The 26350-nt window shown below is 42.3% G+C and overlaps 1 protein-coding gene across 11 annotated transcripts in view; it reads left to right on the top strand.

Moving 5' to 3' along the window:
• Positions 1-26081, top strand: part of Plcb4 (phospholipase C beta 4) — a 360685-nt gene extending 334604 nt beyond the window's left edge. For 7 of the 11 annotated variants that reach the window (XM_085833842.1, XM_085833837.1, XM_029473925.2 and 4 more), the window contains 8 exons: positions 5748-5863; positions 10127-10202; positions 11528-11703; positions 14017-14118; positions 18720-18777; positions 19204-19290; positions 22427-22463; positions 24451-26081. In XM_085833842.1, coding sequence (XP_085689968.1) covers positions 5748-5863; positions 10127-10202; positions 11528-11703; positions 14017-14118; positions 18720-18777; positions 19204-19290; positions 22427-22463; positions 24451-24539 — 741 coding nt within the window. In that variant the 3' untranslated portion in view covers positions 24540-26081. The remainder of the gene's footprint in view (positions 1-5747; positions 5864-10126; positions 10203-11527; positions 11704-14016; positions 14119-18719; positions 18778-19203; positions 19291-22426; positions 22464-24450) is intronic. The other 4 variants (XM_029473929.2, XM_029473932.2, XM_085833855.1 and 1 more) reach the window with 1 other exon arrangement.
• The last annotated feature ends 269 nt before the right edge of the window (positions 26082-26350 follow it).

Here is a 26350-nt window from a genome sequence, read left to right as displayed (position 1 = left end):
CTAGTTAGAAGCTAATGCTAGACAGCAAGTGTGACCCCCATTATCTCACTGGTAACTGCTGGTGCCTTGTTCTCTGGTTGCTGTGCAGTAGTTTATAAAAGCAGTGTATGTGGGGAGATGCTAGCAGGGGCCATCTCTCACAGTCCTCGTCAATATAACTAGAAACCTATTTCTGAGTTTCTGTACTTTTATTATTTATCGCTAAGAAGCCTGTCAGACAGGGATTGGAAGAAATCTTAAGAGGAAGTTAAAAATTTAAGAGAACAACAAGAAGTGGCCCTGAGGATTCCCAGATAAGTTGAGAAGTTTCTCAGTTTTCAGTTTCTTTCGATTTTCAGGCTTTTTTCTGATCTTCTCTTGCAGAGGAAGGATGGAGGCATATAGAACTGAGTTAGGGGGATACAGAACTGAGGTGGCAGAATGCTGAACTGGGGCAGTGAGGGGGTACACAACTGAAGTGTGTGTGGGGTACACAACTGTGGTGGGATTGGGGATGCAGAACTGAACTATGTGTGTGGGATACAAGACTGATGTGGGGTTGGGGATGCAGAACGGAGGTGTGTGTGTGATGCTGAACTGTTTTTCTCTCTTGAGAAGCCTAACAACTGCACCACCCACTGCCAGGAACCTGTGAGTCACAGAGAAACAGAGACCCCATTTGTTTGTCTGAAAGGACTTTGAAACTCTTTCATGTAAACATTGCGTGCCCACTTCTTTGTACTCTGCCCAGGCTCCACACAGTTCTGTGCTTCCTGCTGAGAGTGAGGAATAAGCATACCAATGTGCCAATGGCATGGCTGGCAGGCTTGTCCTTTCTCTAATGGTTTGTTCTCTGTCTTAGTCAGGATTTCTATTCCTGCACAAACATCATGACCAATAAGCAAATTGGGGAGGAAAGGGTTTGTTCGGCTTATACTTCCATACTGCCGTTCATCACCAAGGAAGTCAGGACTTGAACTCAAGCAGGTCAGGAAGCAGGAACTGATACAGAAGCCATGGAGGGATGTTCCTTACTGGCTTGCTTCCTCTGGCTGGCTCAACCTGCTCTCTTATAGAACCAAGACTACCAGCCCAGAGATGGTCCCACCCACAAGGGGCCTTTCCCCCTTGATCACTAATTGAGAAAATGCCTTACAGTTGGATCTCATGGAGGCATTTCCTCAACTGAAACTCCTTTCTCTGTGATAACTCCAGCTGTGTCAAGTTGACACACAAAACCAGCCAGTACACAGTCCAAACCTTATCTGGACCCATGATGTTCCCTGTGCTGTGGAGTTGATGGTTAAGCGTGTTTCCTGACAGGTCGCTTCCACGACTCTTCCAGACTCTCCTGAGCACATGTTGTACTTATTTTTATATTGCCTGGCAAAATACCATGACCTATACAACTTATGAAAAAAAGCATTGCATGGGGTCTTACAGGTTCAGAGGGTGAGTCTATGACCATCGTGGTAGGGAAGAAGCGAGAGCTTACAAGTTGAGACTACAAGAGAGACAGAGACACAGAGAGGAACAGAGAGACAGACAGACAAAGACAGAGAGAGAGAGACACACACACACAGAGAGAGACAGAGAGACAGACAGAGAGAGACTCTCTCACTGGGAATGGCATATGCTTTTGAAACCTCACAGCCCACACCCAGGAACACACATCCAGGAAGGGCACACCACCCAATCCTTCCCTCTCTCTCTTCTTGGCAAGGGGTAAAGAGTTGTTAAAGATGTTCCCTTTAAAGATGAATGCATAGTCTCTCTTCAATACTTTGACCAATTATGAGTCCCTGTACTAAGTGCTGCCCACTAATAAAAGAAGCTTTTCCCACCAAGATTGGGAGCAGACCAGGTCTATGGGTGTAAACATAAATATTTAGAAGGCAACATGACAAAGTGACCATTTAATAAAATAACAATAGCAGGTTCTGTGCTGGGGCTTATGATCTCCTAAGCCCTGGTCTTATGACTAGAATTACCATACCAGCATGAAATTCCTTCTTGTGAAGCAGGTCTCAGATCCAATCAGAAAGCAGTTACCAACCCTGTAACAGTCATGCCGCTATTGCACGGGTGGGTACACAGCGCCTGTCTTTCTTCGGGACTTAATTTTTAGCATTGAATTGTTGGGCTAGAGCCACAGGGCTTCACAGAGATGCATCTTGTGCCAGCCCAGACTGAGTTGCTATCTCCAAGCAAGGTGTGAAAATGCTTTTTATTTTTTTATAAAAGAAAATCATGCTTCATGACCTTTTTGTTTCTTTTTTTCCCTCTTTTATTGAAAATAGGCTTTTTCCCCCTCACATAATATATCCTGTGTAGTAGAAGGCCGGCCCGAGGCCTATGTGGAAGGCAGGCTGGGGCTGAAAGAGAGACTAGGTGGCAAGAAAAGGATGAGGGCAAGACAAATTTTTCTCTGATCAAGGCCCACGGAGTTTACTAAGAGACTGTGCTTAAAAGGGGGAAGGCTCATCCCCACCCCACCTTCGCCCCCTGCCAGTCCATCCTTGGTGCTTTGTCGCCATGCTGTCAGCACTTGGTCACCAAGCTGTTGCTTATTCAGGAATGTCTCAGGAAGACAGGTTCAGCCTCTCTCAGCAGGTAGCAGAATCTCAGGGCAGTTGCCACTTCAAAAGAAGCCAGCCAAGTGGAAAACTGCACCGCATGTGGCCCCACCTCAGTGGCATCAAGGTCTACACCAGCCTGCTTCAGGCTGGGGGAGGCTACAATCCTGATTTTTTATTTCCTTCCCTCCTCTCCTTCCAGTTCCTACCTCTCCTCCAATTCAGATTCACTCCCTTTCTGTCTCTCATTAGGAAACACACAGGCTTCTGAGGGATAATAACAAAAATAATATAATAACAAAACAAAACTAACACGTTGGAATGAGACATAACAAACAAACAGAAGGGAAAGAGCCTAAGAGAAGGCACAGGAAATAGACACAGAAGCAGAGACCCACGTGTGACACACTCAGGGATACCACCACAACACTAAACTGACAGCTATATGTACCCAAAGGAACAGTGCTGGCCTGTGACTAGTGCCCAGTCTCTGTGAGTCATATGTGGGTCAGTCATGTTACTTTAGAGGGCCTTGTTTCCTTGGTGACCTCCATCCCTGCTGCTTCTTATGCTCTTCCCACCTCCATTCCTGCAGGGTTCCTTGAGACACAAGAGGAGGGATGTGATGGAGAAAACCTGTTGAGGGCAGAGTTTTCCAAGAACTCACTCTACATTACCTGGATCTGGGTCTCTGTATTTGTTCCCATCTGCTGCAGCAGGAAATGTCTCTCATGCTGGCTGAGCAAGGCACTGGTCTATGAGTTTAGCCGAATGTCATTTGGAGTCATTTTATCACTGTGTTCTTTCGTAGAACAGTAATGATTGGTTTTACTCTCGGTCCCTGGGCTATCTGGTCTCAGGTCACCCAAGCAGTGTTGGGTATGGGTTCTGTCTTACGGAGTGGTCTTAACTCAAATCAGACATTGGCTGGTTGGTTGCTCCCCCTAGCTTTGTGTCGCCATCGCTCTAGCATATCTTGCAGGCAGGACACCATTGTAGATCAAAGAATTTATAGCTGAGTTTGTATCTACATTTCTCCTGTGGTAGTGTTTAGAGTTCCTTCCTCTGAGAGAGGCTCTCTGTGGTCATAATGGAATATTACTATGCAGTTAAAACCAAAACAACAAAATCATGAAGTTCACAGATAAATGAGTGGAGCTAGAAAAAGAATCATCCTGGGGACATAATTGGACCCGAAGAAGACAAATATGGTATTTATCCACTTATATGTGAATGTTAGCTGTAAAGTCCTCAATAAGCTGTAATGCATAGCCACAGGGGTTAGGTGTGGACTACAGGACTAGTAGGGGACAGATAGATCTCCCTAGGAAAGGGAAAGAGACTAGTTATGGAGAGATGGGGTGGGGGCTGGAATGGGAGGGTCAACTTGGAAGGGAAATCTGTTGCCACCAGAACCAGGAATAGATCAAGTCATTGTCCAAAGGGGTCCCATGAAAACCCCTCAAACAAACACAGCTGTTGTCAGAACTGTAGCTTACTCTCCACAGAAAGGCCCTATTGTCGCAGACAGCACCTACGTCACTCATTGAACACAGCATTGCCTTTTAAACAAGCATCTCTCCTAAGCCCGTCTCCAAACATGAAAGTTAGCTCCAAGGTGAAGCAGTGAGTGACAGCAGGGATGTGAGAATCTGCTGTTCATAAAAGAAAGCCCTGAAAAAAGGTCTCTGATGCAGTGGTAGGACTGAGACGAAAGACAAGGGTAATGACCGCTGTGGCCCTTGGCTGCTTATGGTCAATTGCTTTTGGCTCTCAGTATGCAGCTGGTAATTAGGATTCTAAATGTCTCTCCGCTTCTAGAGTCACTTTTCAATCTGAAGTGGAAAGTAGGGTAATGGTTCTTGGGAGCCCATTAGACCTGACACACAAGAAAGTAAAGAAACCAGCAATCCTTTCCAACAATGAGCTCAAGGTCCAAATCTAGAGTCACTCTCATTAAGAGACAAGCATGATTTTCAGTTGTCTGTGCTGGTCACATCCTTAAAAGAAAATGTTTTAAATCCCAGGTTAGAGGAGTACTACCAGTAACTAATTAGAAGAATTAGAATCCAGATGCTGTCAGCCAGTGAGAAGGAAGTAGCTAAGGGGAGTTGGTCTTGCCTAGACTTGACAACCGTCAGGAAAGTAAGAGCACTTATTCCTGTCCAAGATCAAGAGAGACTCAGTGTCTACACCTTGAAAGTATGAGACCCTACCCTATTCTCCCGAGGAAAACCATAATCCAAGTTCATTACGGGATTTCCCTGCTTTCCACACAACCCTCCAGCTCTGTCTCTTCTGAAAACAACCTGAGGAGGGTGGGAAGGTAGATGTAGGTCTAGGCTTGTGGTACCAACATCAAATGACTCAAATAAAGCACTGCCAAAACCTGCACATCCATGGCATGCCACGGGGTGGCGCCCACGTGGCGGGGAGTGTCTTGGATCATTCGCTTGGAGTACATGCAACTTGGCTTTTAATAATGTTAAAAATCCCATCGCACCACAATATAATAATCAGGCAAAAAGGTCTACAATTCTGGTAAAGCTACTAGTGAAAAATGTGTGCTCAGCTCTGCAAGCTGTGTAACTGATAACAAGAAGGCTGCTTCTGAAATTGGCAGTTGTAATTCACACGGAGGCATCAAGAACATTACCTCTGTTAGGAGACCGGACGGGTGATGGGACTGCCGGCTCCATATTCTACTTCTCCACATCCTCCCAGTTCAGGAAAAGCCCAAATGGCTAATCACGCTTTCAGCAGTTCATGTGGGATGCCACTTGAAAGGGGGCCTCCCTTTTGAAGTGGTATGTTCATTAGGCTGAGGTGGGGACTCCCTTTTGGGGGGAGGGGGTTAGAGGCAGGGTTTCTCTGTATAGCTCTGGCTGTCCTAGAACTCACTCTGTAGACCAGGCTGGCCTCGATCTCAGAAATCTGCCTACCTCTGCCTCCCAAGTGCTGGGATTAAAGGTGTGTGTCACCACTGCCCAGCGGGGCTCCCCTTTTAGGGATGCTCTTGAACTCTAATGTTTGGTGAGGACCAGAAGCCTGCTTGGTTCTCAGACTGCATTATTTAGTGGCTTTCCAAACAAACCCTCGGGGAAGCTGACAAGAACCAGGCTGGCCTGGCAGGGTAAAGGTTCTTAGCGTCCATTACAGTCCAGCTCATAACCGCAAACTCTTCTCGCTCAGGAGCACAGCACCATGCAGAAGTTACACTGCACACAAGTTGACAAAATCGTGGCCCAGTATGACAAAGAGAAGTCGACTCATGAGAAAATCCTAGAGAAGGCGATGAAGAAGAAGGGGTAAGACTGATGATTGACTTGTGAGGCTTGCCTCCTGTAGGAGTGAGACTCGGCTGCCTTCATGGATCACAAGGGACTCAGTGTTAGTGTGACTTCATCATTAAAGACTACCCCTAGGGAAAACGTGATCCCTTCATTTCAGTCCCTGTGTCATCACAGCGGGGTGTGGCATCAGTCAGCTTAGTTGTGGTTTAAGGATGGTCTCAATAGAGTTCCCAGAACTTTTAGTTCGTGGCAATCTGTCCTGTGTTTTTTTGTTTTGTTTGTTTGTGTGTTTATTTGTTTGTGTTTAAGAAGTTAGCAAAAAAAAAAAAGAAGAAGAAGAATTTAATTAACTTTCACCCTAAGAACTGGTTGTAACGCCTTTGTTTTATAAATAATTTTTTAAAGTTGCGATAATGTGGTATTCTTCCTTATTTTCAGTTCCACTCTCTAGTATTCTAATTAACTGCAACCCACCACAGTCCAAGACTAATTTCTATCATGGTATATTACTTGTGAATTGGTCTGTGTTATTATTAGCTACCATTACACTTAGGTAATCACTGCCATAGGCCTGTGAGTGGGACAAATATACTACAGCTCCAAATACCTGGGGTTTTAGATATCCACAGTGGGAAGAGGGTGGCTTGGAACTTATGCTGTGGTACATGTAACTTGGCCTTTCATAAGTTTAAACCCCATCTTACCTCAGTATAATAATCAGGCAAAAGAGTTGACATTGCTGAGATACTGCTGGTGGAACAGCAGTACTTTGGCTGGTTTTACCCGACCCCCTTTCTTTCTGGCATTCCCTCTGAAGATGCACACTGCACTTACTGTCTGCACAGTCTTCTCACTCTGTCAAAGAGTCTGACTCTCCCTGTCTTTCATGGGCTTCAATTTTGCGGCCACTCCGTCATGTGTATAATGCCTCTAATGTGACTTCTAGAGTAAGTAGAGGGAGGTTTCAGATCTTTGAGTGCCACACCCTAAGGTGTAGCTTCCCTCTCAGTGCACAGGGTGCCACTGCAGGTGATAATGTGTTGGAAATGGCAGTGCTGACCTGGATCACTTGGTGAAGGATGTCCCTGGCCAGCATCCATCTGCATGTCCCGTTCAGAGCTTCCCCACTTTAGAATAAGTAGCTTGGGGAAATACCAGACATATTCTATTTCTTTCAGACATCATTTTGATTTGTTCTCCATCAGTTGATTGTATGGTTTTTGTCTTTGTTTTTCAATGTTTTGAGCCCCTGCTAGGGCCTTCTAGCCTTCCATGGTATGAGACAAAAGGGGGAAATAGACATCTTTCTCGTTTTCTTCTTTCCTTCTCTTTAGTGTTCAATCCAGATACCACCTAGAAAACTAAGGATCTGAATTCAGATGGATTGTTTTTGTTACAATTTCTGGTCCCTAAATTCTAATTTCATGACATGGAGCCAATGTCCTTAGCTTGAAGCATCAGTGGCAGATAATGATGTGCCCACACTCAACCAGGGGCTCATTTTGGAAAGCACCTTCCTTTTTATTACAGTTACATTTTCTAGAAAAACATAAACAAGGCAGTATATGGAAGCGATCCACCTTCTGTTTCTCCCATGGCTGTTCTGTGTTTCACTGAAGCAGAGCCATGTCCCCATGCTTTAAAAGCATTTGGATTTTTTTTTTAAGTGAATCAGGACAAGCTCAGCAGCCCATCTCCTGTGCGCAGGGACATACTGGGAGGGAATGTAGTGAGTGTGAGGGTTCTATGTTGTTAGTTCTGTGACACTGGCCGCACTACTCCTGGAATCACTCCGTCATGGTGGAGGAGGCAGGCAGAGCAGCAGGTCATTCTCCTTGGCAGAAGCATGCGGAGGATTCAGACACTTGAATCACTGAGGACCAGGAAAGACAGGCACCAGCAGCAGCGTTCACACCATCACAGGCCTACTCTAATGGCCTGCTTCCTCCAGCAAGACCCTGCTTCTAAAAGTCCCCCAGCACCCCCCCCCCAAAACAAGAGCCTCTAAAGTCACACCACACTCAAACCGTAAGAGTTGATGTTTAGAGGCTCTGACCATATCAGCAGCGTTACCTTTTTTTTAAAAGAAACTTTCCCATTTTTAGTGTAATTTTTAAAACAAAATGTTGAAAGGGAGGTATAGACCATAATACCATGTTTTTAAGTACAAGGTTTTGATGGATTTTCAGCTCTTTCCAAGAGTAAACTTATTTTTGTTTACCTTTCACTTATCAACAAATGTCCTGTGTTTTTCCTGGATTGCTATATTGACATTTTCTTGTTTTTTTCCTCTATTTTCAAAAAAATCATTTTTTGTTATTTTGTAGAATTCTGTACATGCATCCAATGAAATACAATAATATCTACCTTCTATTTCCTCCTTCTGAATTCCCCCACACACATCTTCCTCCCAACTTTATATCTAACTTTTCATTAAAAAAACAACAACAACAACAAAAAACCCACTAAGTCCAATTAGTGCAGTTTCTATGTGCATGGGTGTGGAGCCTCTTTCTATATTTTTAAATCAGTGGTTTGTAAGTTTTCAGACTCTGTACTACATAGCAACTCTTCAGAGAGGGATACTAGGGATATATTGTCCCTGGGACATTAAAAAATACCCATTTTATCTTATTTTTATTCTCAAGCATAAGTGGAATGAAGGTGATACTTAGGACTGGTTGTTAAGACTGGTTGATGAGACAATGGCCATGGAGCCATCCCCATGAGCAGGAGTTGAAGTCCTACAATGTGTAAAGCCCTTTGTCACCCGAGGAACAGGGGACCCAGGAAGCCTGCCTGGAGGTTTCTTTCTAGGTCCATGCTGCCAAATGCAGATCTGCCTCCCGACTCTGCAGAGAGAATTTTCCCAGTACTTGAAAACAAGACCTAAAAAAACACATTGAAAGTTTCTTCGAAGCCAGTTATCAGATGTTTTCATCTGCACAGCCAGCTCCAAGGAAAACTTCCTCATATTGCCTAGACTTTGTTACCTGGTTGCCGAAATTCATGTAAAAGGGGAATTTGGTTATATATCTTTGATCCTCTGCAGTGGGCTGGCTAGGCTGGCTGTGGTAAATGCACCTTGCATTTCTGATACTTTGAACTTACAATGTGGGCTCATCAGACTTCATCCCATCCTCAGTGAAGGAGCGCCTGCAGCAGTTTCCCCTGTTCTTCATACCTGACTGAAGGGAATGATGGAAGCGAGACAGGGAGTTTGTACTGAAGTGTTCCTGCCTAACTGTCTCTCATGAGTTTTCCATTCAGTGTGTTTCAGGTGACAGGACAAGGTGAATGGGGAAGGCAGAAAAAGAAAAGCCAGTGTTGGAGAAATCAGAATAAATGTTTCTGCAAAGGCAGACAATAAATAAGGCATGTGCAAAAGGGAATAATTATGCAGCCGTGACTTCTTAATATTACAGGGATCCTTAGCTATGCCAGCTGCTTAAGGGTGCTGAATAAAAAACATCATAGCATTTACTGTGAGAGTTCCTGGAATGAAGCCAGAGGGACATTTCGGCATCCTGGATAGCAGACTGGAGAAGAAATGCACTGAGTGCTGGTCATTGAGGAGCAGAGGGTGTGATGGGAGTTTGCAGCAGAGAGTGTTTCTCTCAGGGGGTGCTTCATTAATAGAAGGAAGATCGTGAGCCGGGCTAGTGTAAGCCAGAGCATACGTGCTGAGGACAGAAGCCTAGGTCCTGTCCTGGTTTCAGCAATAATGTGGAGAAGAAAACACCAGCACTGAAATAAGCAGTAATGGATGTTGGGCAGTTGCCTGATACGTATTTTCTACTCCTCGGAGGCTAAGAAGCCAGCCTCCCTCCCTTGTCAAAGTAGTGCCAATAAATGCTATTTTCTTCCTCACTGGCATGTTTAAAAGACAAAAATCTGGCTTTATGACCAACATGAAAGAATTAGACATTCATTTCAAGGCTGTTTGCATCCCTAATAATATTCTATGAAATAAATAACAAACGGCTTGAAGAAAAAGAGGAACCAAAATGGAAACTCTGACAACAGACCCTACGCAAGGCAATAATTGCTAGGTCTGAAGTATCTCTTTGTGCTGTTGTTGAATCGAGCAATCACGCTACAGATAATATTTTCTAAGGTAAAAATCTATTGCTGGAAATGGATGCTGCCCAATGAGCTGTGGCATCCCGGATATATTTGATGAATATATTGTCTTCGCCAGAAAGTGTTGTTACAGAGGCCCAAGGGAACTGAAAGATATCTAATTTCTGGCATGCATTTTCAATTCTGTATTTTCAGGGGAAGTAATTGTCTTGAAATAAAAAAAGAAACAGAAATTAAAATTCAGACCCTGACAACGGATCACAAATCTAAGGTAAGAAAACCCCGGTTTTTGCATGGTGACTTGTAAAGGATACTTTATAGTTTATTTTAGAAGGGGCGACTCTGGATTGATCTGGTATCAGAAACAATAGGAGAGAGTTGGACTGCTAGGACAGGGTCGGAGGTTTGTGTTTGCCTCAGGTTTACTGTCTTTGAGAAGAGCCCCTTCACGGAGCATCTTTTTGTCTTGTGTGTAGAAAAAAAAAAAAAACTAATGACACTTATGTTGTTTGATGACCCTGATGCATGAAGTAAAACGGTGAACCAAGAGGCAAGGAAACAGTGAATGTACAGAACATACCTTCCTAGGGAGTATGCGATTACATCTTACTGCATCTTTGTGAGGCATGGATGTCATGCTGTTTTAAATGGATTTCTCCTTTGTGTTTTATCTTTGGTGTGGCAGGAACCGTGCACCCTGGGATATGAGAATTAGTGCTTCATGCACTATTGCCTTGAGTTTTAGATACTTTCCTCCTATAGCACAGAAACCTTGGCGATGGTCTCAGTTTGCTTTGGCTGTGTGCTACGCTGCCAAAACTTAATGCCTTTAAACAACTCTCACTGATTAGCTCATTATTCTGTGGGCCACACATTTGAGCCATATTCAGATGGGTGATGACCCTGACTTTGTGGGGCACACTCAAGCATCTACAGTTAGCTGGGGTTGCTATCCTCACTCTGCAAAATGCTTGTGTTTCTTGAATGACCTCCACCTCCAGCAGGACAGTTCTGTCTCATTTAAAGGGCAGCCCCCATAGAATAGGGGAAAGACCTCTGCTTTGGACATATTTACCACTATCTCATTGACTAGAGCAAGTCAGAGAGTCAGATTTCAGGAGCTGGGGAAGCAGCCTCTAGCTGTTGACCAGAGAACTGCAAAGCCACAACTTTGCACAAAGTGTGGTCATGAGAAGGTGAGGTCTTCCTACCCTAGTGTCTATTGAGGGTGATGGAGTAAGCCAGAGCCTAGGAATAAGAGAGCACTCTGCTCTCTGTTCAGACCTGTGGACTGACAGAAATGGAGCTGGAAAAGCATGAGATGATAAAGAGAAATGTGCTGAAACTGACCAAGATCCAGACACACCAGAGTATAAGACAGGCAGTGATATACTGGGCCAACGTAAGCTACTTAACAGCCAGAGTGGCGATTTAGCTCAGTACAGTAGTGACTGGTGTATATTATTTTTGTGTGGCTTGTGAATGTCCATTGATTCACAATATAAATTGTGATCTGGCCTGCATACATAGTGTTGTGCTGCACATACCTGACTCAAGAGATTCCAGATGACCCCATCCCATTTTTTTCTGAAACAGGTCAAAGAGATTGTGGCCCAGCACACAAAGGAGTGGTCAGAAATGATCAACACTCACAGTGCGGAGGAGCAGGAAATCCGAGATCTGCACCTGAGCCAGCAGTGTGAGCTGCTGAGAAAACTGCTCATCAATGCTCATGAGCAGCAGACCCAGCAGCTGAAACTCTCCCATGACAGGTGAGAGGGCCAGACGCCATACTGCTGTAGATCTTTGTGTCTTCAAATGACTGGTGCCTGTGTGTGTGTGTGGTGTGTGTGTGTGTGTGTACACAAAACAAGCAAAAATCAATTTGACGTATTTCGTTCGCACACTTCGTGTGAGCAAGCTGATTTGTAAGAAGTAGCCTCTGCCAACAATGACTTACACGTGTTAAGAAGGTACTACAGTCAAGTAAAGTTAGCTAAGGTTGCGAGTTGCTATAATCCATATTTAAAATATGGTCTTCCTCTTCTAAGTGTTTTGGGGATCAACAGTAAGTTATGGCTGGAAGTAGAAAGGACCTGAATCCTCTAGGAATATGAGACACATGCCTGGCCGATGGAGCTCCTAGGATGACTCTCATCTCACAGTGGCAATGCATTAGAGAGCCTCCTCCTTTCTGTATGTTGTTAGAACTTCATGTTTCAGGAAGAGAGACTCGTTCAGAAGGTAGCAAAGACCTGCCAACACATTTGCCTAAGCCCACTTAAGCAAAGTGCATATTGTGTTAGAAATACTGCCAAGACTGAGCTGACTTCTCCCTGCGCAGAAGAGCATGTCTGCTGATTGTATCTTTCCATCCCGGTTTGCTAGCAGCATGCTTGCTCCTCATTAAGGATTTGCTGTATGCCACAGATAGGGTATACTGGTTTACACAGGACAGGGCAAAACAAACACTTTTTACCAATAGAGCAAAATGATCATTTTTAAAATGGCAGCTGCATAAGTTATGTGGTAGTATATGAAAATGCCCAGCCTTGCTTTAGGTGAGACATCCTGCTGTGAGAAAATAAAGTGGTGTGCCGTGGATCCCAGTGCCTGTGTGAGGCAAGTAATGGTGTCTGGCATGATCTGGTTCCGTCAAGAAATGTTCTGTACTCTGTGAAGTTCTAAGTATTTCTTTTACTTATTCAGTGTGAGAGCTCGTATTCCTTTTCCGTCAAGACTGCTTTTGATTGGATATGTGTTATACAACGAGTCTAGGCAGCATCCCATCCTGCCTTTGGGCAATGCTGCAATGTCAGCTTGGAGGCACCCCCTGCCCTTATTCCAAAATGTGTTAGAGTCTGGGGCACTTCCTGGCCATCACTTTAGTAACTGTATGAAGAAAAATCATGAGTCTCAAACTTAGATATTTTTTGAAAGAAACTTTTTAAATGTAATTTTTCATTGCTTAGGAAGTCATTTTTGAAAACCACAAACTCAGCTGCTAATTTGTCTTTCTAAGTAAGTCTGTGCTAAGAGCAACTCTCAGAGTGAGAGTGGGATTCGGGGTTTTTTTTCCACTGCCTGTTAGATGGTGTCTGTTTTGCTTGCTAATTCGTATTGCTTTTACCGAATGCTTGTCATTCATACAGTGGGCATTCATAAGTGTTCTTGCTTGAAGGAAAGGAAGGAAGGGTAAGGGGGCAGATCAATCACTTTACAAAGAAATCATGGGAAACTCTGAGAGCAGTTGCTTTGTGTCCAGCGTTTCTCTCACTGTCCTGCTGATGAGATGTAAGGTGGCTGGCTAAAGCTTCATTTTAGCATTACCCATCTCTCTTGATGTAGAGTAAACCACTGGACTTAGGTAACCAGCCTCCTCGCCTGTACATTGCAGGCAAAGACATAAAGGGATGACTATAAGTTAAGATTATTTGTAATTGCATCATTTGAATATTCCAAACTATGTGCCTTTATTGTCTACAAGAGTGAATCAAAGATAGACATGTCCATTATACATACCTGTGCACTTACACAATCATTAGTCACCTGAAATACATAGAGGTCTACTTCCTGTACTTACTTGAAACTACATAGCTCCTCTCATGTCTATGGGTTGTTGGTCAGCAGGAAGGTCACTTGTGAAGGTTATAGCATCCTGTCGCTCCCATCTTGTCACTGCTGGGTCCCAGACAGTGCATGGTGAAGCTGGACATCTGTGCTTTTTTGTTGGTTGGTTTTGTTTTTGAGCAAATACAGCATCCAATCACCGACCATGATGATCCACTAGATGGCACTACCTTCCTCAGCCATCTCCATTCACCTGGGCCTGTCAATTGTGTAAAGAATGTGAACCTAGTCCTACGTTTATGTATTGTATTGAGGTTTTTATCTTTCATGATATAAATCATAAAGGCACCCTTTAGGAGTGTGGCACAAAGGGCCATACATTTGCATTGCTGTACCCTCTTAGCAAATATCAGAACTCCATCTGATCGCTCATTGACCTTCAACGGTAGTCTCTCTGGATTCTAACTCTCCTCTGTATGCCTCTACATTTATTTATTTTTATTTCTATTTCATAGGGAAAGCAAGGAGATGAGAGCCCATCAGGCTAAGATTTCTATGGAAAATAGCAAGGCCATCAGTCAAGATAAATCTATCAAGAATAAGGCAGAACGGGAAAGGTAAGTGTGAGGGTGCTCACTGGGACTGTCTAGTTTACTGGGAACCAGTGTCAGCAACATTTGGTTATGTGAACTCGGCATAGATCTGAGATATTAATACTGTGGTGTTCGAAGAGTCCTGTTAGTACAGTTTCTATGGAAGTCAATTATTACTGCAATAGTAGAGTAGTTTCTGATGTTTTCCTGATAACTGTCACTGGTAAAATGTATTCACGTTCACACAACATATGTACAAACCTGACAATAATTGATATAATTCTTTAGCATTCCTCCTCCCATCGGTCTGTAATCTTCTCTCCTGCTCCGGTGTCAGCTCATCCCGGGTGAGATGGGTCTGAATATCAGGAAGGTTCCTCCCACCTTGATTTGCTGCCTTTGTCAATAGGAACTATCTGTAAAGTTTCCACATAGATTTTTTTTCTGGTTTGTTCTCAGTTAAGTGTGCTTTCTAGAAGAAGAAACTGAGGCAGGAATCCAGGGAAGACAAGATGGGGTGGAACCAGACCTGCTGTGGTAAGGCTATGGTTCTTGTTGCAGTTGAGCTTTACCACAGCTGGTGAAAGGAACCTGAGGCAGAGCAGCAGCCATGCTGCTGACAAGGGGGCGTTGCCAGTGACCACAGATAATAGTCACCCATCATGATCCATCTCTAAGGACCCAAAGCCATCTATTCTACAAATAGAAGACCAGGCAGAGCTGAGGGGAACAATGGCTATCTGGGCTCCTGCTCACAAAGAGATGGTATCTAGTGACGTCCAGGCCCACTGAAAGACTGGTTTCTGCTCTACAAAACACAGAATTCAGATTAGCTCTGGGGACCAAAGAGTAAAGTGAGTTTAGAATGTCAGACTCATGCATCACTCCATGAAGCATGGGCTGCTAGAAGACTCTGCAGCCCAAAGATGGTATCTTCTGCGCTTCAGCTCCAGCTTCCTGGCCTTCTGGGATGCTCAGTGGATACTGACGTTTTAGGCAGGACTGCCTCAGTTGTATTTATTCTTTGCAGTTCTTAAATGATGCTAGGTAATAATAAATCAAGATATGGCAAAATATAAAGCATCCAACTAGTTAATACATCTTTTATGGTAAAGTTTTATAAAATGCCTTTTAAACATAATAGTTCCACCCCTCAATGGGAAGTACCATTCCACAGTAATCTATTTTTTATTATATGTATTTATTTACTTTATGTGAGTGTGTTGTATTTGTGATGTGGGGGAGGGGAGAACATACAGGAGCTGCCACAACCACACAGGGTGCTCATATTAGGTCAGATGACAGCTTGCAGGAGTTGGTGCTCTCCTGTGGGACCCAGGGATCAAACTCAGGTTGTCAGGTTGGTTTGAAGTTCCTTTATCCCTTGAGCCATCTCACTAGTTCTCCACAGTGATTTTGACCTGGAGACAAATTGCTTTTTTATTTTTACTGTTTGGCCAAGATATTTCTCACTCATTGTGGAGTGCCATCTGTGCCTCCCAGTAAGAAGGTTCAGGGAGGACATTAGTCATCTGTTCAAGCAATTATTTGTAGACTGGTATTGTAGCATCTCTCTGGTGCTTGTTCACTTTTCAAAAGTGCCAATTTCTGGACATTTTCCCAGATAAGGAACTTCATTTAAGAGTCTTATATACATGGAAATACATCTTCTACCTGAAAATCTCAAATATCCAAAACAAAATCTCAAATATCCAAAACAATAAATACAAATTATTTTTGTTTGATTTTTTTTTAGACTGTGGTGTTAAATTTGAACTCCTTTAGCCTGTACAAAGTGAGATATAAAACTCAGCATGAAGACCAGACTGCTAAGTAGTCATTTATTGTGTTTTATCAAATGTGTTACAGAGTGGACTAGGTTCAGCTGAGTACAAACTTTCCTTTTCCTTTTTTTTTTTTTTTACATGCAATGCCTCACTACATTTTTAAGGCTACCCTGGAACTCATTAAGATCCTCCTGTCTCAGAATATTGAGCTCTGGGATGAGGGGACCGGCCACAAGTCTCAGCTTTCAAATCACCCTAAACTTTAAAGTACCACTAATATCATTAGCTAGGCTTTTGAAGTAGCCAGGTGTTGGGGATGCATGCCTTTAATGCCAGAATTCACGAGGCAAAGTCAGGAGGATCTCTGGGTTTGAGACCAGCCTGGTCTACAGCGTGAGTTCCAACACAGCCAGGGCTACACACAAAAAATATTATATGTATTGACTGAAATTTTGTATTCATCATTACATGGTTCTAAAGCATCAACAAATTGCTGTTTCTATAATAATAACAACAACAACAACAACAACAACCTCTCTGCCAAAAAGCCACTTACCTATACAGTAGCATATTATATATAGTGTGGCTTTGGCTTTATCACACTGCTGAGGACTAAGGCTAAAGACTTATTATAGGACTTAGCAAGACCAATAGAAACTAAAAAACTATTCTTTTAAACAGAAATTATATAGTATTTATATATAAAATTAAAATGCAGACACTGTTTATCATGGACAGAAACTATAGCGACTTTTACATGAAAATCATGGGTATTTCTTAAAAGATGTGAAAATTAATGATCTGAACACTCAAGGAATGGAGAAACCAAAGTGAACATCAAGATCCCAGGTCAAAATAAATAACAGAATGCACAAAGTGCTAAAGTAGGAGGAAAAAAAAGCAAGAGAAAGCATGCAGAAAAGTAATAGCTTATCTAAAAATGAAAACAAAAAACAAACAGACAAACAAACAAAAAAAAACCCCTAATGACTCACTCAGTAGATTGTCAGCAAGAATGATCAAGAAGAGAAAAGAAACATGAATTAATAATATTTGGGATGAAAAGTGAAAATAAACAGAGGCAAATCACTTTCAAAGCAGCTTTAATGCTAATGGTAAATCTGAAACTATGCATAGAATGGAGAATTGCTTCGAAAAATACACACTTCCCCGTGGACAGCCCCGCATCCATGTGAATGCAGTCAACACTAATTGGATTTAGGGGCTATTAATGGTGATAATAAGAACAAAAGAAGACATGAACGTGGAGGGCAGGCCTTGGGGGAAGCTGGAGGAAGGCAGTAGGAAATTTAGAATGTATACTTGTATAAATTTCAAAGAAGAAAAAGAAAACACTAGTCTAAAAGAGAAAAGGAAAACTGCACATGCCGTGAGCACAAACGGAGAAGCCTAAGCAGCCACCATTACTGCAGGAGTTCACCCAGTTCTCTGTTGTGTAGTCATGAAAAACCCCCCGCACTAACCTAGGGGCGGAAGCCGTGGGGTGAAGATGAAGCCATAGGACGAAGATGAAGTTGTCTATAGCCTACCAGCAAGCAAGTCTTGAAGCTTGAGTTTCTGAAGGAAATATACCCAAAATATCCTAAGTCCTGAAAACACACAAAATGATTTTTGTGTGCCGGCAGTAACAGTGCTTTGTGGGATCCCATTAGAAATGCTGATGCCCAGGCCCTCTCAGCCCCACTGAGTCAGACTCTTAGGTTTGGAGCACAGCAGTCTGTCTGTGACACAGGAAATTTTGAGAACACTTAGATGTGTTTCATGTGGATACATCCATTTTGGTTAAAAATATTAAGATATAGCTAAGGAAGCCTCAGTCAGCCTTGGGACTTCCTCCAAGGAGAGGAAGAAGGGAAAATAGAATGTGAAGGAGTGCAGAGGAAGTTTAAGTTTTATGTATAAAATTCTGTCTTTAAAAATAGGAGAGCCGGGACTGGACAGATGGCTCTGTGGTTAAGGGTGCTTACTGTTCTTGCAGAGAACCTCAGTTTGCTTCCCAGCGCCCACTTGGCAGGTCACAACTGCCTGTCACTGTTGGAGACAGTATTTAATCCCAGCCCCCACGGTTGCTATTTAAGTTCCTGGATGAAAGACACACACACAGCTTTATATTTACAATAAGCCTGCAACAACACAAGAGCTGGGCAGACATCTACCCTCCATACTGTTAGGATCTACTTTCCTATCAATAACCCTGCGTACTATGTTTCATCTGGGCTGCTCTTAACTCCAATTGGCCAACGCACAAGCCCAGGTTCTCTTGACTCCTAACCCATGCTGGCTTCTCCTTCCTCCTCCCGCACTCCTCTTCTTCCCCTTCTGGTTCTCCTCAGACCCCAAGCCCTGGGAAACCTAAACCCCACCTATGTCTCTTCTACCCAGCTATTGACATCTTTATTTACCAATCAGAAGTGACTTGGTCACAGGAGCTACATACAGACTTCAGGACTTGGGGGCCAGCACTTAGCAGTACAAAATCTCAATCTATAACTCCAGTACCAGAGGCTTCAACACCTTCTGTCCTCTTAGGGCTCCAGCACATGCGTGGTGGAAATAAACCCACACAGGTAAACACACATTCACAGGAACGAGAAATTATAAAGAAACATAAGTATTGGTTAATCTGAGTGATGTGACAAGGTGGTTTTATATTTTCCTATCTATTTTGTGTGTTTGAAAAAATGATACAATAAAAATGAAAGAGAAAGGACACAACCGTCTTCGCCGGGAATCGAGAGAAGACAGTTTGTGGTCGGTGAAAGTGAGGCAGTTCCACAGACTGGTGGACTGACTGTTCTTTGTCTCCATTGCTTTTAGGCGAGTTAGGGAGTTGAACAGCAGCAACACTAAGAAGTTCCTAGAAGAAAGAAAGAGAGTGAGTATCCCATGTTTTTCTCGACACTCCTCTTTGGAAAATGTAACTTGTGCTTGCATCTCAGCCTTGCAAGCTCATTTACCTAATTTCATTTTTTTCCTGTACATTAAGTATTCCAGCTTTGCCCCTCCCTGAAAGCCAAAGCGATCTCTTACTAAAATCATTATGGAAATTAACTGACATGGCTTTGTGGAGGTGACAGTGCCACCTTCTAGTCATGCATAAGTGCTCAGCCATTTTCTAAGACTTGGGAAGGAAAGATCTGCCCAATATACACTACGAGTTTAAACCCTTAACAGTTTCCAGGCTCTTTTGTTCATTCCTTTTTGAAAAGTGTGATCACCCCCGGTTAAATTATAAACCCAGTAAGCTATCCACCATTTATAATTTTAAGACAACATGACATTGATCACATTTTCTTTCCAGCTGGCAATGAAGCAGTCAAAAGAAATGGATCAGTTGAAAAAAGTCCAGCTGGAGCACCTAGAGTTCCTAGAGAAACAGAACGAGCAGGTATTTCACCCCATGTAAATAACAGACATAGGCAGCCCATCAGCTTCAGGGGTGCAGTGCCATGGCTCATGAGAACCCTGTGGTCAGGAAATACAGTGGAAGGTAGAGAGACTTCTGGATCTTACTGGACTTCCTCCTCTTCATCCAAAAAGAAGAGAAGTGCCTTTTGTGGAGGGGGAGAGGCCAGAGGCTCTGGGGGATTAAGAGTGTAAAGTTGTCCTTTGAGTCTATGACAGGATGGGTTCTAAGTGTGATGGCCCTAAGCAAGCAAGTTACGAACCACTTCTTCATTTCTGTGTGTAGCTCTACAGCTTATAGGCTGTGCGTGTTAGTGTATTAAAAGTAAAAGAGAAGAACCGTCTATTTTCAGCGCCAATCTAAAATGTGAACTTGTAAATTCTTCCCAGGGCTTTATGGTGGGATCTAAATTCATGCCCCCCACAACTCAACAACCCAGGGAAGAGTGTTCAGCATCTTCTCGGGGTTTGTTTCTTAAAACAAAACAAAACAAAACAAAACCACTCAATAGAGAAGAACAGTGGTACACAGCAGTAGTTATCCAAACTCCACTTAGTCAGTTTAGACACCTGGACAAGTCTGTTTCCACGAAGCATGGCAAGTGTAGTATACCAGGCTCCATCCCATGTGATCCACTGCCCAGCGGCCTTCCTTTGGCCCTCTAGCTTCCCAGGCTGGAACTCCTAGCAAGGCACACATTTTTTCTGTCTCACTTGGTCCCATTTCGATCTTGGTTCAGGCATTGGACTTGGATGTTCATCTTCACATTTTAGAAACTGTATAGAAGCCGGGCGTGGTGGCACACGCCTTTAATCCCAGCACTCGGGAGGCAGAGGCAGGCGGATTTCCGAGTTCGAGGCCAGCCTGGTCTACAAAGTGAGTTCCAGGACAGCCAGGGCTACACAGAGAAACCCTGTCTCGAAAAACCAAAAAAAAAAAAAAAAAAAAGAAACTGTATAGAGCTTTTGAAGAAATAATCATACTGCATTTTTCTTTTACATGTCTTCCCTTCTAGAAAGCAATCCTACCTACGTTTTCTTCAGAGTTAATAACTCATCCTGAAGAGTACTTCAGAAGGAGTTACACTTTGAAAGGTCCTTAAGAGAGGAACACAAATCCACAAAGTCACTTTTTGTGTTGTAGCTTAGGTAACAAACCTAGCTTCTTGTTCCAAGTCCTCGCTCTCGCTCTCACTCTCTGTTGGACAGAACCCAGTCCTCTTGTGGGCATGAATTAAGTTCAGCTACTCAGTTCTAGTCATAACTACTGCCCTGGTCCTCAAGAGAGACAGTTCACATGTTTGGTCCTAGCAGTCCAGTTCATTTGACCAACTCATAAATACATCTGGTACACACCATGCGACTTATGCTTTCTTTCCTGAAAGCACTTCTCAGTATGTGTCCCCAAGGTGACATGAGACTATAAGAAAGGGTTGAGCCACTATGATCTCCAAAGCTTCCGAACTCACTGGGGGATGGGGGGAGGTGTTTAAAGAAAACAGAGGATGAGCATCTCTGAGAGGCTTTCGAATCTTCTTTCAAAGAAGGGCCTGATGAAAGGCAAGGCACACTTAGGGTTTAACTATCTAAATTAAGAAACTATTTAGAAATTACTGTGTTGCTTAGCAACAAGTTTGACTAAAGAATGTAAATGTGCTAAAAATTACTCATCACTACATAGCTAGAGAATACAGTTTTCAGGTGTTGCTACTTTTAAAGCATAATAAAGAAATCACTATGTGCATTATACTAATACATGGGTCCCTTGAACTATGGAAGACTACTTGCATTAAAATCCTGGGTTATTGGGAGTTGTATTGATTGGACCATGTTGGAAAGATCCAGGTTTTTTTGTTCTTAAAACTCATATATTACCTATTAATATGTCATAAGTACATCTACCACCCACAAACGTGAGATTTTGAGTCACAGAAACTTAAGAAAGCTCCGAATGTGAAAAATATCCAGATGTAAAAATGTAATGATACTCAAGGAAAAGTCATTCCAATAGAAATGTTCTGCAAATGTAGAGTTGGGGATGGAATTTCTACATTCAGCTTTAATTTGAAAATATAATATCTCTTGTTGCATAACCAATTAAACACCCGGTTTGGGTAGTGTATTTTTTTTTAACATGCAGGTCAGGAAGCCCTGAGTCCTCAGTCCCTCTGTCTGTTATAATCCTCTCCTGTGCACAGGGCAGAGACACAGGGAATCCCCGGGCTTCCTCATAAACACAAAGGCTGAAGCCATGTAACAGAACTCCATTCAAAGCCAAGTACACATTCCTTTAACAAAACAGGTCACCGTATTCACACAATCCCAGACTTGTAAAGCAATCTTCCAACCCTTTGTTAAGCCCCAGGTTTCTTCCTTGTGTGTAAACCAAAGATGCTTTAATCTACACATCCATATTATATCGCCTTTTATGGTTTCTTACTTTTTCCATTGTAGTCTTTCTAGCCATGCCCTGTCAACCCCAAAATAAAGCCCGGTGGATCTATGTAACTAACGAGACCACATTCAAAGGCATTGGGCAAAACAGCTAAAGTGCTCACACTGTTTGGTCTTGATTCTGGATCCTGTCCTTTGTAAAGCACTCTCTAGCCTGGCTTCTTTTATCAGCCAGTTGTTCACTTAGTTTCCCAAGGGTCAGGACATATCTGTACACATATTGTAATCTTGTGACTTAGTTTTTCTCATAGTCCTCCAACCACCCAGTGTTTCATCTGTCTTGACATGTACCATTTCAGACATTTAATGATTCCATCCCTGTCACATTTAAGTCTTAAAAATTAATATCTGTCATCAACCCTATCATTCAATAGAGTGAGGGAAAGGGCTCAGCAAAGCTAAGGCTCCCTACCCACTCACTGGAGAGTGACACACGTTGTGCTAATAGGCATTGGTTGTTTGTTTTGTTATTCCTTTTTTCCTTTGTTGAGCTCAGCTTGGGGAAAGTTGTTGCCGATGGGTGTGTACATGTTTTACTCTTAGCTTTTTTTTTCTTTTCTGAATATAGTTTTGCATTCATTTCTCAAAATCACTTCGGTATTCATTTATTTTCTTTGTTTTCTATATATGACTCAATTTTGACATTACTATTTTTGTACAAACAGCTTTTGAAATCCTGTCATGCAGTGTCCCAAACACAAGGTAGGACTGAAATTTTGATGATAAGCAAGACCTTGCTTTCCTTCCTGGCTATGTCAGTATTCTTGGTTTGATTTCCATTTATGACTCCCATCTGGTCATAGCTAACTGATATCTTAAGGGTTTAGACTTAAAACCCTGGCTATTTCATGCTTGAATTCCTCATACTACTTAATCTGAAATGCTGTCACATTTGCTTGTGGGAGTGTTTTATCCAGCATTTCCAATTACAAATCCAAGAATTGGGTTGTTACCATGAAGACAACCCAGACTGAGAACATTATTTTTATATAATGTCTGTTGGTCCTTTTCGATGATGTAATGTTGTGGTCCATGTGCAGAAATGTTATAATACAATGGCTTTTGCCATGTTCTCTGTTAAGTCTGGTCTGCCTGTGGCTAGTCACCCCTTATAGGGTTACTATCTAATTGACTCTTGGAAACAGAATGTTTTTGAGAAAGATGTCTGTTGTAATAGCCAAACATCTGCTAAGTGATCCCAGGCAATAAAAATGGATGGCCACACTACTTGTGTTACAACTTAGCTCTCAGGGCCATCTTTGAATGGCATTTCATTATGCATTTTATATTATGTTCAATAGAATCCTTAAATGCAAAGGGGCCAAAATGTAGGGAATCTTTTATTACTGTTTACTGAACACCAAGTCATTTAATTTCCAGTGCTGAAAATGTGTCACTGTCATCTCTCACGGATACTGTTTGTGTCATTATTTCATGTTTGTATATTTTCTCCATTTCTTCATTTTCTTGTGAGTATTACTGTATGTCAGGCATTGAAAATTATATGGGTAGAGGGACTCATTAGCCCCAAATTTACATGGATCTAAAATTCTTTAGTGATGCTATATCTACCCTCACTAAAATGAAAACGAAAGCCATAATGTTGAAATAATAATAATAACAGCACTGCATTATCTGTGACATAAATTGATTTTTGTTCTGGGACTTCATTTGGGAGATTTAGGTACTTCTAGTATGATCTAGAATTGGCCAGCCCCTTCCTCTGACCTTCCATTTAGCTGGAACATCAAAGCAAACATGAACCGTAATATCATGGCACTTCAGAATTTTCCTTTCAAAATATATCTCTATTGATTTGTCATTTTCCATTCTTACCTGTCCTTTGTTTCAGTGGTATATCACTGAAAAAAGGAGGAGGGTTTCTTACCCTGCCAAACATTGCAAGCTTGTGGGTTGGGCATCTAGGCTTTGGTTGGAAAGTAAGTAAAAGTTGAAATGAATCACTTGATTGATTTCCCCATGTCCACCCCTAGAACCTGCTTCTATAGCCCCTCTCAAATAAGCTTGTTGCTTTAGTGACTGTCTTAATTCATGATTTTAAATTCACCCCAGCTTATATCCTGCCAATCTGTAAAAACTAAATTACTTCAGAGAAGCAGGAGGCCAGAGTTTGAATAGTAACATTTCTAGCATCCTGCCTGCTCCTGTAATGTTCTGTTTGTAGGACTCTAGCCAAAGCTGTGTAACACACATGCTCTTACCTTGCCTAGCCCCATCGATAGACTCTGAAGTAATTACTTTTAATTAAACTTCAGGCTGCTTGAAAAATTAGTTGTATGAAAGCAATGCTATCCTGAAAGTGATAGAATTATCCAAACAAAGTCACATAACACTAAATTAAACAGTTTGATTTGACATCATCTAAGTATCTGGCTCAAGTTCTTTTCATGTGGTTTTTCCCAGAAATTTGTAGGCCAGATTTTCCCAGATTTTTGAGTACCATGAAAGTTTCTTGCAAGATCCTGTTGAAATAAAGATTCAGATCCTGTGGCTTTTAAGCAAACTCCAAGATTCTGCATTTCTGAAAATAATCCCTAGAACTTCTGAGGCTGCCGGTCCGCTTGCCATTTATGTAATAAGGATGGGTTTAGCAGGAAGAGAGGATAGGGCCAGTGGGAATCTTCAGAAGGGAATTTCCATGTGTAAGGCTGTGTTTCTGGTGTTGTAGGCGAAGGAGATGCAGCAGATGGTGAAATTGGAAGCCGAGATGGACCGCAGACCAGCAACAGTAGTATGAAACTCCAGAGTGCAAACTGAAGCTGGAAGACCATGCAACAGCAGAAGATCATGCCCAGCTTCCGAACACAGACTCCACAGACAAAAGCTGTTTTCTTTGTGTTTCTTTTATGTATAGACACGGTGTTACCTGAAACCACATGGACTGGGGATGACCAAACACTCTTATATTTAACAATTTGAGTATTGAATTTCTTTGGCCAACCAAAAGTAGCTATGTACACACACACACACACACACAGAGAGAGAGAGAGAGAGAGAGAGAGAGAGAGAGAGAGAGAGAGAGAGAGAGAGAGAAATCCCCTATTCCTGACAGGCAGAGTTGAATCATGATATATGGCTTAAACATGTTTGCTATGAGACGGCATCACAAGCCAGTGGGCTTGGTGATAACAACTCTGCTTTGTGGTGCATTCGGCCATGTTTGAGCTGCTGCTGCTGCAAAACAAAACAAAACAAAACAAAATTAGTGCATTAGTAACTTAATCGTAAGCGCATGCTCTAGAAGAAACAACTCTGTCTACAGTTCATTAGCAGAAGTGGCGGTCTGCTATACAAATCACTTTGCAGAATTTTCTACACCTAAGTTACCTCATCAGTAAGTGCCATGTCTTTACCATGCCATAAGATGCTAACCTTCCTGTAAATGTTGCAGAAATCGTTAGGACAATAGAGACACAAAACGGTGTATCTGTGCCAAGCTCATCAATGCTCCCAGGGGGACTCGGCAGGCTCGTTTCAGAAAGTTTACAGCTGACCCTGCCTTGTAGGAATTGCTTCTGCCGATTCCACATATTGCAATTCACTATACACTATAAGGATCGTCAAGTGGTTATTGGCAAATGTTTGTAAATGTGACCATGTACAAAGTATTTATACTCCTTAATTCTCACGGTTATAGCGCAAAATCATCTAAACATTACCATCGACAAGACTAGTAAACAGGAATCCTAGACGTAATGTTTTGCATGATGCACAAGCACCAATTATGACTAACCCACTCAGATACAGTTAACCTAACACCAAATAAATACTGGTTAAGTAAATGTATGGCACAGAATATTATTTGACTACCAAGACTTTTAGCATAATGAAAAAGTCTATATATATGTGTATATGAATTATGTGGGCATTCTTGATACTTCAAGTTCTAGTTTGAAAAATACATAACTAATTTAATTTTACACAAAAATATTTATGCAGATTTTCAGACTTTCATATCAGGAAATAACCTTTTTATGTCTGTTAAATATCCAAACAATTTGCTACCGTGTTAATCTGCATGGTCTTCTCGCCTGCTGTAGTTGCCTTGCAGGTGTCTCATAAAGTGGACCGATGGGATGGAGCCATGCTGCCCAAACTCAGAGGAGCATGCAGGGATCCGGTAGCCTAGCAAGAGTCAGATTCCTGATTTTAGAATACAAAATGCCAACTTAATTGTTGTATATGGTTGTACGAATAGACTCTGTGTGTTCCTCTGAAGAGGGCAGAGAAGATTATGATACCATGAAGGCTAAAATTCAATGTACAACTTCTCTAATAAAAAATGAAAACACATGTAACATCTACCAGAGTACTTGCTTCCACAATGCTTTCTAGAAAACCTTTGCCTCTTCATGTATGTTCTCTTCATTATTTTCAAAGAGGGGCTTTATTTCCCATCCCCGTTGTGGTCCCCCCCCCCTAACTGACACAGAACACACAGATTCTACATACAGAAGTCATGAGCTTTTTTCCCCTCATAGTTATGAGTTGAATAGCTCATAATAGCTCTGTACCCTGTCAAATTCCTGGCTTTCTTCTTTGTAAAACAGTAGAATCAAGACTGCATA

Source organism: Mus caroli, unplaced genomic scaffold (genome assembly GCF_978045245.1).
Source record: "Mus caroli unplaced genomic scaffold, Mus_caroli_1 scaffold_2, whole genome shotgun sequence".
In the NCBI taxonomy this organism is placed as follows: Eukaryota; Metazoa; Chordata; class Mammalia; order Rodentia; family Muridae; genus Mus; species Mus caroli.
This window is presented reverse-complemented; position numbering and strand designations above follow the sequence as displayed.